Here is a 14,078-nt window from a genome sequence, read left to right as displayed (position 1 = left end):
AGAAGAAGAAGAAGAAGAAGAAGAAGAAGAAGAAGAAGAAGAAGAAGAAGAAGAAGAAGAAGAAGAAGAAGAAGAAGAAGAAGAAGAAGAAAGCATATGAAAATGCTTCCAGGCATCAGTGCAAGCAAAGGCTTTTGGATAAGACCTCCAAAGCAGAGCATGCGGAAGTGAGGCTGGATCTTCAGGGATGGATGAGATTGCCAGCTTCTGCACAGCAAAGGAAACCACAGAGTGACAAGACAACTGTGGATGCACAAAGTGTTACAGCCGATTCACAATGGGAAAATAACAACCAGGATATATAAGGTACTTTAAAAACTTGGTTGTAGGAGGTCACTTGTTTGTTCCCATCTGCTCAGCCCCAAAATAATCACACAGAAACCATGTTATTTGCAATACTGTTTGGCCAATAACTTAAGCGTATTTCTGGCTAACTTACATCCTAGATTAACTTATCTCCATTAATTTGTGTATTTCCCCATGGCTGTGGCTTACTGGATAAAGTTCTGTCTAGCGTCTGTCTCTGGCAGGGGCTACATGGCTTCTCCTGACTCCATCCTCTTTCTCCCAACATTCAGCCCAGTTTTCCCCACCTAGCTCTGTTCCCCTATAGCTCTGCTAGAGGCCCAAAGCAGTTCCTTTATTACCTAATGCTATTCACAGCATACAGAGGGAAATCCTACACCGGGTAACCCAAAGCTAAGTAATTCAACTATAAATTGGGTAAAGGACAAAAATTTGACACTTCCTGCAAAAAGAAATATGAAAAACAAGGCAAGGATTAGGTGGATCAGTGATGTCTCAGCTTCAGCTATAGAGGCTATACACGATGTAGCAGAATTAAAATTGATATCTTTTGTGCTAAAAGAATCCACCAGTCATCAGCCCAGAACACAGTCCTAATGGTATGTATTATGGTACATTGTAACTTTATGAGCAATATTTGATACATGAATGTTCACGCTGTGATGTCTCGCACAATTCCTAAAAGAGTAGAGGTAGCACATATAACACAAACACCACAAAGCCAGCCTAAGGCTTTTACCCGGAGGGGAGGAAAGAGTTTGAATTATGGAAGAAAACAGAAATGAGTCTGCATGAAGACAATGGTTCATTTTTGGCCTGCAGTGACTGTGGGGGGTGTGGTAGTTTATGTGGTCATTATTCATGGACAGTTTATATTTACATTTTTTTTTAAAAAAATGAAAGAAAATTAGGGGGCTCTTGAGCTTGTGAAAAATGTTCAACTCCACTAGTTTTTAAGGAAATGCAAGTTGAAACCACAATGAGGTATCTCAGCACCGTTTGGGTGGCTGGAGTCCCAAAGACACAAATGCCAGCGAGGAAGTTAATAAAGCCACAAGAGAGAACAGTGTGGAGGGGCACCAAGCAATTGGAGATAGATCTACCATCTACTTCCGTTCCCTTCCGCAAAAGGATCTGAAGGAAATGACTTCGGAATATTAAAGAGACACTTGCACACCCCTGTCTGTTGGTAGACTACTTATAGCTAATGAGCTGTTATGAACGACAACATGCTATTGTTTACACACAAATCTATGAACTGGAGGCTATAGGTGGGGAGAAATAAGTCAGAGGCAGGAAGGCAAATAAGCCACGCTTCCTCGCATGAGCATCTAAAAACAATTCCCTCAGAAAGCGCAGCGGGGACTCCTAGAGACGGAGACGGTCAGAGCAAGGGGCTGGCGCTAGATAATGTCTGATAATGGGCACATAAACACAATTAGATAGGAGTGAGGGCTAGGGCTCCCACAGAATAGTGGGGCTTGGCAGTTCTTCGTAACTCCTGTACACTTGATAAAAGGATAGAAAGGAGGAACTTAAAGGCTCCATAGCGTAATGGGAACATGGAAACTATTGATCACCCTGACTTGATAATATGTACTTCACAAAGCATTGAAATATCACAGCGTACGCCACAATTCTTATGGTGACTATGTGTTAATTAGGAAAAGGCTTTTAAATGGTTAAGACCACGTTAACCACTATGGTTTGATCATCCCACTCTATACACATGACACAATCACAACCGAGTCTCATAAATTTACACAATTCAAATAACCGTAAGATATGGGCTGGGAATGTTGACGCACATATAATCCCACTGCTTGGGAGGCTGAGTGAGGACCGTGAATTCCAGGCCAGTCTGGGCTACATAGCGAGACCCCCAACTCAAATAACTATGTTCAACTTGATATGCTTAGAAGAAAGCCAACGGATTCTGTTTAAAAGCAATCGACTTTGATGGTAGGTAGCTGAGCCTTGCACTGTTTCCTCGGTCGTTATTCTTCACAATGGTGTGGACATCGTTTTAATTTCTTAGGAAATCCTCTGTAACCATGTTTAAAAGATAGACACAGCTTGATATGTTTGCATATAGCAGAAAATGAGATGATAATTTCATTATAGACTCTTATTTCTCCAGAAGACTTGAAGCATGCTCCTAGGTGGTCAGTGGGAAGCATTTTATTGATAACATAAGGAGGAGGTTGCAGGTACCCAAGCAATACTTAGTCACTATACTTTTGGAGAAAGTCTAGTTATTGATTTTTCTCCAAATATTTTTTCTTCATCTTAACAAACGGGTCACATCTTCACTGTAGGAACTACAGATTATTACAACAGATTGCCCATCTCTGCTGCTCCCACTGTCATATAGGGAGGGCCCCAGACATCTAAGCAACCCCACTGGGGTCTCTATTAGGAAATCATAGATATTTAGAATGTTTTATCTAACTAACAAAGGTATAGTGGGAGACACATTTATTTGGGGGCTCATTTGAAGGCCTGGGGTCTTCCCTTCAACTCCTATCAATGGAGTGTCCCCTTTCCTCTCCCCCAGCGCCACTCCTCTGCTCTTTCTGTCTTATCTTTCTTACGCTGGCATGGTAATATTTAACGTTATGTTGTATTATGTTATTTTCTGCCCACCTTTCCCAGGAGGTTGCAGATATTCCAAAGGTATCCCAGGTCCTCCTATGTCCGGAAGCATGCTTGGTACTGAATGAGTTTTCAGTATTTGTTGACTGCAGGTGTGCCGTTTCTGCTCTGACTTAGCTGCTGCACAGCCAGCAGAAAGTGACAAAACGACAGAACACCTAGCAACCATGACTGCTGAGCCGTTAGTGAGAATGAGAAGAGTTGGGTGGAGGAAGCAAAGGCAGGACATCTTAGTATTGAACGGGTCTTAGACACATGCAAGGAAGAAACTTCCGTGGTCCCAGTTTGAGGGAAGAAATAGATGCCCAAACGAGCAGACGTGGTCTCACCTTGAAGGATGAAGTTAGGTAACTGCTGCTATGTAATCATTTTAATCTAAAAAAACAAAAGCGAGCAGACCCTGGGACGCCAACAAATAAAACAAACCATTTACCTTTCAGACAGTCCAAACAGAGTGAGCAGCCTGAGCTGTGAGCATGTTATCACTGGGGAGATTCTGGTATGATATACAGTGAACAGCACTGTAGAAATAATTTCTAGAGCTGCAGACACAGATTTTGCGCACTGACCACAACCCATCACCAACACTCAATTTAGATGTAGGCTCTTTTCACAGCCCATTTAAAAGTCTTCAGTGACAGATGAATAGCAAATTTAATCCAATGGGGTTAAATATTTTTAAATGTCAATTTTTAGTAATCCCAGTAGTAAAGCCATGAAATGCATTAAGCAGCATACAGGATGTGCCTATGAGCCTTGGAGCCAGGATGCACATCGTAGAAGACCTGTGACACTCATGTTCCTACAACCCTGGTCTTGCTCTTTACTGGCTCTATGGCCTGGGGCAAGGCACTGAGATTGCAAGGCTCATTTGCAAACTGTAGATGGGCACAGCGGTATTTAATATAGGCCAGGATTTGGGACAATAATATTTAACATATGAGGCAGTTCTTCGGAAAGAGCCTATATAGTATGACATAAGGAAAGTGTCACCATTATAATTTTGACCCTCCTGGGATCATTAGATACTGGATAAGTATGGCTTATCCAGGAAACACTCTGCAGCTCTTTGTAGGCAGGAATCACAATGTGCCCCAGGGTCCCAGAAGATTTACTGGGTTGATTGGGACCTATTGTTATGAAAAAAAAAAAAAAACCGATGCAACATTTAATGGTGGTGGCAGGTGGAGAGTTGGGGTTCAATTTGTGCTCTGGCCCATGAGATGGAGAATCAAAACCAGATGCAATGGCAAGCTTCACCAACGGTTCCTCTATTCCCGAAGGAGAGGGCATGCCGGCTGCCTGTCTTAAAAGAAATGTCTTCGGAATTCATTAAGGGACAGCACAAAGCAGCTCCTCTCAGATGAAAATCTCAAAAGGTCATTTGAAAAAAGACTGTTTTCTTTACCTTCTCGACTGCCACCGACCTTATGCAGCTAATGGTCTCACATGTGACCACGTGTTCAAGCTGGGCTGAAAGGGAAGCCACCCAATTAGACCGGGAATGAAAAGAGGCTGGACAAAGTGGCTGGAGCTGGCAAAGGGACCCCAAGGAAATGTGGAATCTCAGGTCAGCTTATTACCTCTCTCCCCGCTAATCACTCTGCATAGAGCCCCAGCAGGAAATCATTGCTTCTCCAAGTGAATCCCGGGCATTTTATAATGAGAGAGATGAGGGCTCTCTCCAAGTGCTTCCCGCATTATTTGCAGGGAAGGGGCTGCAAGCAGAAACATAAACAAGAATGTGCACATCCTACAGTCTTGTGGCATAAACATGTGTGCACGCTTGTGTGCATGTGTGTTACGTCCCAGTTCCTATGTTCCGGGAAGGAGGATGAGTCAAGGCATTCAGAGACATGGGGAGGCTGCTTTTCTTCAGTTTCTTGACTGTTTATTCAAACTGCAAAAGATTTTGGATATGTTGGGGATTCCCTTAGGTGAAGCCAGAAATTCTAATCGGAATGGGAACTAGAACTTTACCTAAGTGACCTACTTAGGGATAAAGACTGAGAAGCTATCTGGTTGAAAATGGGGTATGGAAAGATAGAAAAGAATGGGTAAGGGTAGGAGTAAAACCAAAAAGCAAGATTGAGCCCCTCAAAACAGAAAGATGGGGAAGGAAGGAAGGATGGTGAGAGGGAGGAAAAGGAAGGAATGGAGGAAGGAAGGAAGAGGGGAAGGAAGAAAGGGAAGAAGGGAGAGAGGGAGGAACGGAGGAAGGAAGGAAGAGGGGAAGGAAGAAAGGAAAGAAGGAAGGAAGGGAGGAAGGGAGCAGAGTAAGGAGATGTTTACAACTCCCTGGGGATATCAAAGTTTGATGAAAAGAGTACAATGCTTCTGGGAATAAATCCCATCTCTGCATTCTGCACTGGGTGACTGTGGATAAATTAAGAGATGCATTGGACGAAGTTGCTTATTAAAGATGGGTATTGATGTTTAGCATTTCTAATGACAGCGATGACACATGTTCTAACACCAGAAAAGTTCTTGCATGTGTCATTTCTCTATGTTTGTAGCCCTAAGTTTCCACAGCAAGGATGAGGTCATGCGATGCTGACCCTGAGGAAGAAGGTTGGTATCCGGTTGCCCTGGGAAGCTGTCCCCAGCACACACCCTCCTTACTGCATACCTCCTCTGCCTCCTACCTTCTTTTAGCAAGCAGCCAGAGGGGAAGAATGGGCCCGAGCAACAAAATGCTTGTGAAAAAAAATGTCAAAAACAAAAGGGTAAAGAGCTAAAGAGCATTACAGATGAGAGGAACGAGGGCTGGGAGAACCGTGGAGATTAGAAACCAGCCCCTTGTAATCTGGCCCTCAGCGTGAGCAGAGAAGAGCCAAATGCACCGATGTCATTCTGTTCACTTCTATTTATTAAATCTCAGGTGCCAGCGTCATGGTGATCACACATTGCATTAGAATAGAAGATGAAGAAGGTTAAGTTCATGCTAATTCTTGCTGGCGAGAAGCAGATTAATCCCATTTCAAACAGGCATTGATCACTGTGATACTCAGAATGTTAACTAAAGGGCTACATGAAATATGCCAGAAGACGATCGATCGATAGTCCCCTGTCCTGCTGCACTGAGCTGAGGAGGGAGGAGGTGGGTGGGGGAGAGGAGACAGCAAAGGGCAAGGGGGATGAATCTGAGCCAACACTGAGAGATGACAGAGAAGGGGAGTTGCTGTGCCCAGGGGCAAAGGAGTAATACAAGACAGACAACTTTGGAGGGGCAGAAGCAGTGGACCAAGGGCAGAGGGTATCCAAGTCCCCTCCAGGGACAGAGAGCAGAGGGTATCCAAGTCCCCTCCACGGACAGAGAGCAGAGGGTATCCAAGTTCCTTTCAGTCAAGTCAGAGCAACTGCTCTATATATATCTGGGCCTTTGGTTCAGGAAAAAGAAGCCCGAGAAGGGACCAAAGTGAGGTAATGGCTCTGGAGAGGATGTGGCCAGCTGTGCAAATATTTACTGATACCCCATGCAGATTAGGTGCCCTTAGTTTAGAATAGCTGTCTATATGCAAAGTCATACCATTGGCATGTGTGTCCCAGGCTGAAGACCTCTCCTGAACAGCTATTGGAAGCTTATTTCAAGACTGGAGAGAGAGCCCGCAAACATGACCGTTGCAATGCTACAGAGGCGATTATTCCTCCATGGTCATCCCAGAGACCAGGGTGGCCATCACCTTGGCTAAACAGTGAGGAGTTGATGTGGGAGATGAGAGGAATAACGAGCAGAGGGGGATGGGAATAGGGGCTGAGCCGCAGGAGTTGTGCCGGAAACAGCTGAGAGAAAATGAGGCATTTAGGATGATGCTGGATATCAATTATTAATACCCTCCTGATTCTGATGAAAGGTTTAAGGTATGCCTTTCATAAAATCTAGCTTTTGGCTTCTCTTGCATATTTTTCTGCCTTTATGCCTTTCTCCAGTGAATTCTTTTTCCAGTTCAGAATTGATTTCCTCTTGTGCTCTTTGCTATTTTTTCAAAGCTCTCCTGGGTTAGGGTCTCCCCCTCTCCCCATCTTTTGCTCCCAGTAACCCAAATGTACTTTTATTATGACATTCAGTTCACCTTAGGAAAGTTGACTGATTCTGTATCTATCTTTCTACCCTGGATGTTCTGTGCTAATTTGTCTCTCTTCTCCCATGCCATGACTGTAGGTCCTGAAAGTTATTCCAGCAAAACTATGTTCTATTCATCTCTGAATCCTAGCACTTAGCTCAGTGCCTGGAGAATTTTTTAAATATGCATTTAAAAAATTGACATGAAGAGATTCAGTCTAAGATTGTTTTATCTCTGTCATCTGGTGGTTTGGTAGGTTTGTTACAGCATTTCCACACCACATCTCTTTTCACCCCAAATTTCTGCTACTAATAGCTTGGAACTGAAGTCTAATTCCTTCTCTGTTCCTTAGCTATTGGTCTAACATTGAACTGGACCCCAAAGTCCTCAAGTTACCCCCACGCATGTACTTCTTATTATGTACATATTATTAATAAGTATATTATTATGTGGTACTTATCCTTTCCACAAAAATTCAATCAGGTTGCATGACCCACCGTTCCTGGATAAGTGTCACTACCAGACCTCAGCCAAGAAGCCTCCCTTGACAACAAATGGAGACAATGCAGAGAAGCACAGCCGGACACAAAATAGAGATCAGTGAATTGTGGGAAACCCAGCCTTGGTGGATGCATCTATATCACAGCCCCTGCTCAGAGATGCTGTGGGACGAGGGCCTGGGAAGATCGTAAGAGCCAGAATACCAAGAAGTCTGCTGTGAATTGTCTCTGCTAGAAATGACTGTATAAAAGAGACCAGAACAAGGCAACATCAATAAATATGTTAACACGGAAGCATGGAAATGCCACTGGGTCCCACACCTAGACAAAGACTTACAGGCATCTAAGGTCTTCTGGGAATCTCTTCCCAGGGATAGCCTGTCCCAGGGATAAGCCTCCTTAATGATTGTTCATGTTCATGCAAACAACAAGAACAGATTCAGCAGGTTGTACAGATGTGTTTGTGTTTGTGTGTGTGTGGATAACACACACAGACATAATAATAATAAAATAAGCCATCAACTTGAGAGTTGGGGGATACATGGGAGTGGTTCAAGAAGAGGTGGCTGGGAATGGCTGGGAGGCAGACAGGAGAGAAGTAAAGGGATAAAAACATTTTTTTAAAAAAAAAATATCAAAATTCGATCTGTAAGTCCATAACTGTAAGACACTAAATTCTGAGATGTAAAAGCAAAAGGAAAAGTCTCATATCTTTGCTTCCTAGTTCTTAAACTAAAATTCATAGTAATTTTTAAATACTTGACAGGAGAGAGAACTATGAATAAGATGTGCTTCTCTTGCCCAAGGACTCAGCAGTGTTCGGATTTAGAGCCACTGGGCAGTCTGGGAATGGAAGGGAAGTCCAAAGCAGCTGGCCTGTGAGAACTGGCGGTTGTATGATGAAGACCTGTTCTCTTTCAGTTTTGCACACCAGACTTCCCAGCCCAAGTTTATTTGCAAATAAGCTGAGATAATAATCTCTGGTGATTTCTCCCTAAGTGCCTCTGATCAGAATCTCTGAATACCAACGGAACCACCACTGTTTGGTCAATCCAAATGGAAGCCATTTACCGAAACTTGTTAATGGTCCTGACAGCCAACCGCATGTAACTGTCTTGCGTGAATCTAAAATGGCACCCTACAGGCTCTCAAGTTCTGTTGCTTGACCCCCCAGTGTGGTGCTATTTTGGGAGGCTGTGAAATGCTTAGGAGGTAGAGCCTAGCTGATCAAAGTAGAGCACTAGGTGCAGGCCTTCAAAACTTACAGCTTAGCGGCTGGCTGAACCTCACTCCCTGCCTTCTGTCCCATCACTATTGGAACATCCACTGCCACGTGATCCTGTTGCCACAACTGGAGCTCATTCTCACCCTGACTTCGCCTCCACGATAAACTAAAACTCTCTGTCACCATGAGCCAAAATATATCTTCCTGGCTGCCTGGTAGCCTCTGAGATGTTGTACTACTCCCGCATTGGACTGGAGCCTGGGGTGAACGAATCTACTCACCTCTACCACACACAGTCGGTCCAGAAAGCCAGCCAGCCGCACAAAGACCAGAGACACCTGGAAATCCCATTGCCTGACTTCTGAGTCCTCTTTGAAGTACGTGTGGAGATGTTCCCTTCTGTCCTGAAATGCCTGTTTGAAGAAGCTTAAGGTGTCTGAAACCACTTGCAGTTTTCTCTGACTTTCTTCTACCTCACTCCTCAGGAGGTCTTCCGGGTTGAGGTAATTAGAGGCCTGGGATGTAGATAAATTAGTAACCATGAACCCAATGGCAGGTACAGGATATCCCATGACTATGTCAACACCAGCTCAGAGCGAAATAATTGCCTAGGTAATATTTTTCATAAGAACAACACAGAAAACTTCTGATCAAGTTTTCCGTTCCACAGGTGATCTTGGGTCAGGGTTTAAGCCCAACAGTCTGTGTTCCTTCAGTCACAGTGTGTTGAACCATGCTGTGATTGGACAAGTGACCAGTCAGAGACCAGAAGGCATTTCGGGATATGGCCGGGCCAGTCATTCATCCCCAAACATTCTGTGATTTGTTGACTTTGACAACAAAAATATTTTGAATGCAAGAATGCTTTGGGCCATATCTATTTTTTCAAGAGACTTAAACCTGGGAACTTGGAAGCTAAACTACTGGGTAGTCTCCATCACCAACACAGGGAGCCACAGAGAGTACTGGGTTTGGGAGGCATCCTCTAAAACCACAATGTGAATCAGTCTGGAGCCAGCCTCGCCTCACGTTTTCAAAGCACGGGCGTGCTAATACAAGTTCTCTATGGATGCTCCATTTTCTTCGTTCTTATATTTTCAACCCGACGTCCCCATTGATAGTGATGGTGACATGCAGTTCTGTGAGACCAGCACCCCAGATGTGGGTGCTGCTGTGGGCGTGCTTGGGTAAGTAGTCAAAGCCTTCAACCTTGACAAACATCTCTAAACAAGTAATAAGTTCTAAGACTCCTTTTGTCCCCTCATCTGATGTCTGACTGGGATTTATAAATGTAACACCATTTTGTAGCCTCAACATGCTCAATGGGTACTATGAGCCATTCTGTGAGCTTGTTCATTGTTTTCTTAGGGCTGATTGTCCCTGGGTACCAAAAAGGAGTCACTACGGAGGAAGGTCACCCAAACCACGGCTTTTAGCTCCACGTACACTCTAAGATCCATACCGCCTTGGTGCTACAGGAATCCCTAAGAGGGGGTAGGAAAGCCAGTAGGATGGCACACAGCTGGACTCCCATCTGTTCAGGAAGGTGAGACAGGAGGATAGAAAGTTTCAGGCTAGGCTGGGAAATTTAACGAGGTCTTATCTCAAAGTAAAACTTAAAAATATGTAGCTCACTGATAGAGAGCTTATCAAGCACGTGAAGGGCCTTGGGTTTAACCACCAAACAAAAACAAGGAAAACAAAACAAAACAAACAATCACTAGCAGCAACAAAAAGTGGAGGAATGATCTGTGCAACCCAAACAGCAGCATCTCAGATGCTCACAGCTCCCTGTGCAACCCAAACAGCAGCATCTCAGATGCTCACAGTGAAGGAGCTCTGAGCATGTGCCGGGCACGGACATCCTCGGCATCATTACATGTTACCCCTGTGAGATGGTTCCCTTTATGCTGCAGCATCATAAACCGGACAGTGAGGCACAGAGCAGGCAAGCAGCTTGCGCTGAAACACACAGCTCACACGTGCTAAGTCAGGAGCAATTCCCTTGACTTCAGAGACTTCCTTCTGAAATACTAGGCTTTGTTGGTGACTTAACACAAATCCCTCACGCAGCTCATGAAGGAGGTTGCGATTTACCAGCCCCAAGCAGGGCTTAGGCAGAAAGCAAGATTGGGCAACCCCAGTGTGTCAGCAGTACCAAAAGCCTCTTTGGGAACTGCTGGTTTGTGAAAACATAAAATTCAAATGTGAGAATCCTTTGGGCCGCAATTACTTCCGGCCTAAGGGAAAACCACGTTTTACTCTTCCACATGCCTTTCTATGTGCCAAGCAGCCCCGAGGGAGACGTTGCTGGGCTTCGCAGATCAGCTCACCTGCTGGATGAGGAGGTTGCAGATTTCCTGGAGCAACACTGCAAGCCTCCCTGGGGAGCCGTACGACCTGCAGGTGGCCCAAATCAGACAGACCACATGGAGCAGAGGCCTCAGCCTGCCCTTCACCTCGGGAAACTCCAGGCTTTCTAGGATGTCTAGGTGTCTCTGGAGCGGTGACAGGTGCACATGGATGTCCTGGGCCTCTGTCAGGGCTGGAAGGAATTAGAGATGGTCAGCCATGCCTGCTGGGCACCACCTACCTCAGAGAGCCCCAGTGTCTGGGAGCGAAGGGCTGGCAAAGCCAAGACTGTAATTTCTTCCTGTCCTGAGAAGATGGAAAAGAAGGTTTCAGAAAGCTTTTCGGCTCTTCTGAAGAAATACTGAAATCGGAGCACTATAAAAAAAAAAACCTAGAGTGATGGACTAAGAAGATCTCGCTGACAACATTCCTGTATCAGGATGTCTTCCTGGCTTTCCCAGCCTGTCTCAGTCAGGGTTACTATTGCTGTGATGAAACACCATGACCAACGTAACTTGAGGAGGAAAAGGGTTTATTCAGCTTACCCTTCCACATCACAGTTCATCATCAAAGGAAGTCAAGATGGGAACTCAAACAGAGCAGGAACCTGGAGGCAAGGACTGAGACAGAGGCCACAGAGGGAAGCTGCTTGCTGGCTTGTTCTTCATGGTTTGCTCAGTCTGCTTTCTTATAGAAAACAAGGCCCTCCCCAATCGATCACTAATTAGGAAAATGTCCTACAGGCTTGCCTACAGGTTGATCTTATGGAAACAATTTCTCAACTGAGGCTCCTTCCTCTCAGATGACTCTAACTTGTGTCAAGTTGACACGGTACTAGTCAGCACACTCACCACACTCACACACTGCTGCTCTATGTTGTCAGATCCCCTCCCTTGGTAAATGTCTGCTGATGATTTTGATGCTGATACTACAAAGATGACCTGAAGACAGGCGATGGGGCAAGCGCAAAAGAGTGTGCCTTCAAATGCTGATCCAGACGCCTCCCAACTCTAGGACTTAGGACACAGCAAAGATCTGTAAGCCTCAAAACTAGGCTGATCTGGGAAGTAATTTCACAGACCATGGAAACAGGAGGCAGTATAAACGGCATCTTCCCAGAGAGCCGTGTGGCGACAGGACTGGAACAAACAGTGAACGGACAGCAGCATCTCTGGCGAGTGTCTGACAGGAACTTTCTTTGCGAGTGCTTGTGAGAGAGAAGCCACCGGGAATGGAGGAGTAGCGTGGACTGGAGATGGCAAGGTTCTGCTGGTTTTCAGTGCCAAAGAACCGCCTTGAACACAGCTCCAAGGGCGAAGCCTTCAGCGGTCATCTCGTGCTAACTGATAGGGAAATGTGGTAAGGCTGGCAGCGCTGGCAGGTGCATAGCAATCCAGAAAAATGGAAGCCAGACTGAAGGGCTTATCGGCAGCTGTTTCCCTCTCGGGCAGGTAATTGGTGGTGTCTATGAGAGCAGGTGGTCTTAGGTCATATTAGATGGATGAGGCTCCATGACTACCTTAAAGGAAACTCAAAATATCCCTGAATTAGCTGCAAACTCCAACATATCAGAAATTTTTCTATCACTAGACGTACAGCATCCCATAAGGCCTAAGTAATTCCCTAGGCTCACTGTGTGATTCAACCAGTCCTCTTTGCCCTTGAACAAAAGGAATGGTACCCCTGTTTACTCTGCATCAATTGCCCTGAGGCTCAAGGGACACATGATAAATGGGAATGGATGCTTGTGCTTTATATCCCAAGTGGTATATTGGAAGCATTCTGCGAGCCAGTCAAATGACCTGGCGCTCCAAAGAGAGTAATAATGCTCGGTGGGAGGCCGGCAGTGAGCATTGGAACCACTGAGTTGAGGCAGAGGACTTTACTGTGCTGCTGATAGACAAAGTGGGGGCATGTGAGTATTGGAAGGAAGCCTGAGGCATAGATAGAGGAGCCTTCTCTTCAGGTCACCCTGTTTGAGGGCCCTTTAAAACTCAAATGTTTCCTCAAACACCTGGACAGAAACTTGACTGTCTTAAGACCACATTAGAGAAAGCATGAAGTACTTCCTACTTCAATAAGGGATAAATCAGCTTGATTAAAACAAAACAAAACAAAACCAAACCAAAACAAATGGAGACCGAGAGAGCTAGGGTTCTTCTTGGTGTTTTTGTTTAGTTTTCTTTTGTTTTTAGGATTATCTATTCCTCAGGGATACTGGTTGGTAGCCCATACTAGATACCCAAAGACAAGGACTCTAAAGTCTCTTACATGAAGTGGCTCTTCTTTGTGACTGAGCTTCCCTCAGAAACCCCAGCACTGAAGCTGGGTGTGGTGGCTCAGAAGCTCAGGCCTGTAGCCTAACATTTAGGAGTCTGCCTCAGGAGAATCTAGAGTTCAAGGGCAGCCTGGGCTACAGAGTAAGTTCAAGGCCAGCCTGAAGCGCACAGCAAGATGCTATCTTAAAATCAACAAGAAAGAGACACACAAAGAAAGAAAAAAGATACCACAGCACTAACTCCTTTATTCTCAGGGCAGAAGGAGAGAGTAAGGGAACAGGTCAGCTAAGAGCTCTGGATACAGGACACTACCCTTGTCAACAGAACAAGTAGACCTGGATTAGGTTTCTATTTTGGGCATACATGGGGGTAGAGTCTTTAAAGAAAGCTCAAGGAGAAGAAAGTATTTGAAAATCACTGTTTAGATTAAGTTTAATTCATACCAAGTTGAAAATACCTTTAAAAGCACATTCTGACCTATAGTACTTAGAACAAGGAAGTGGTTTAGTAGGAAAGCAGGGGTGGGGAAGAGGGAAGAGGGAGCCCTGGGAAAAATGCAAGGACATCCCATCATAGACCTTCGCAGCTATGCAATTTTGATAAAGGCTGATCTTATCTAGTACTCAGAGGGACAGGAAATTGTAGACCTATCTGAACAGACAGGAAGAATGATGCTAGAAAGAGAACAGAGATTCCT

The 14,078-nt window shown here is 44.9% G+C and overlaps 1 protein-coding gene across 1 annotated transcript in view; it reads right to left on the bottom strand.

Moving 5' to 3' along the window:
- The window catches only part of Dnah9 (dynein axonemal heavy chain 9), a 333,793-nt gene that overhangs the window by 306,270 nt on the left and 13,445 nt on the right, over positions 1-14,078 (bottom strand). The window contains exons 5-6 of the mRNA XM_005349858.2: positions 11,084-11,295; positions 9,032-9,265 (exon numbers count right to left, since the gene is read on the bottom strand). Of these exons, the coding sequence (XP_005349915.1) occupies positions 9,032-9,265; positions 11,084-11,295 (446 nt within the window). The remainder of the gene's footprint in view (positions 1-9,031; positions 9,266-11,083; positions 11,296-14,078) is intronic.

Source organism: Microtus ochrogaster, chromosome 7 (genome assembly GCF_000317375.1).
Source record: "Microtus ochrogaster isolate Prairie Vole_2 chromosome 7, MicOch1.0, whole genome shotgun sequence".
Lineage (NCBI taxonomy): Eukaryota > Metazoa > Chordata > Mammalia > Rodentia > Cricetidae > Microtus > Microtus ochrogaster.
Note: the sequence above shows the minus strand (reverse complement) of the source record. Positions and strands in the feature narration are given on the sequence as shown.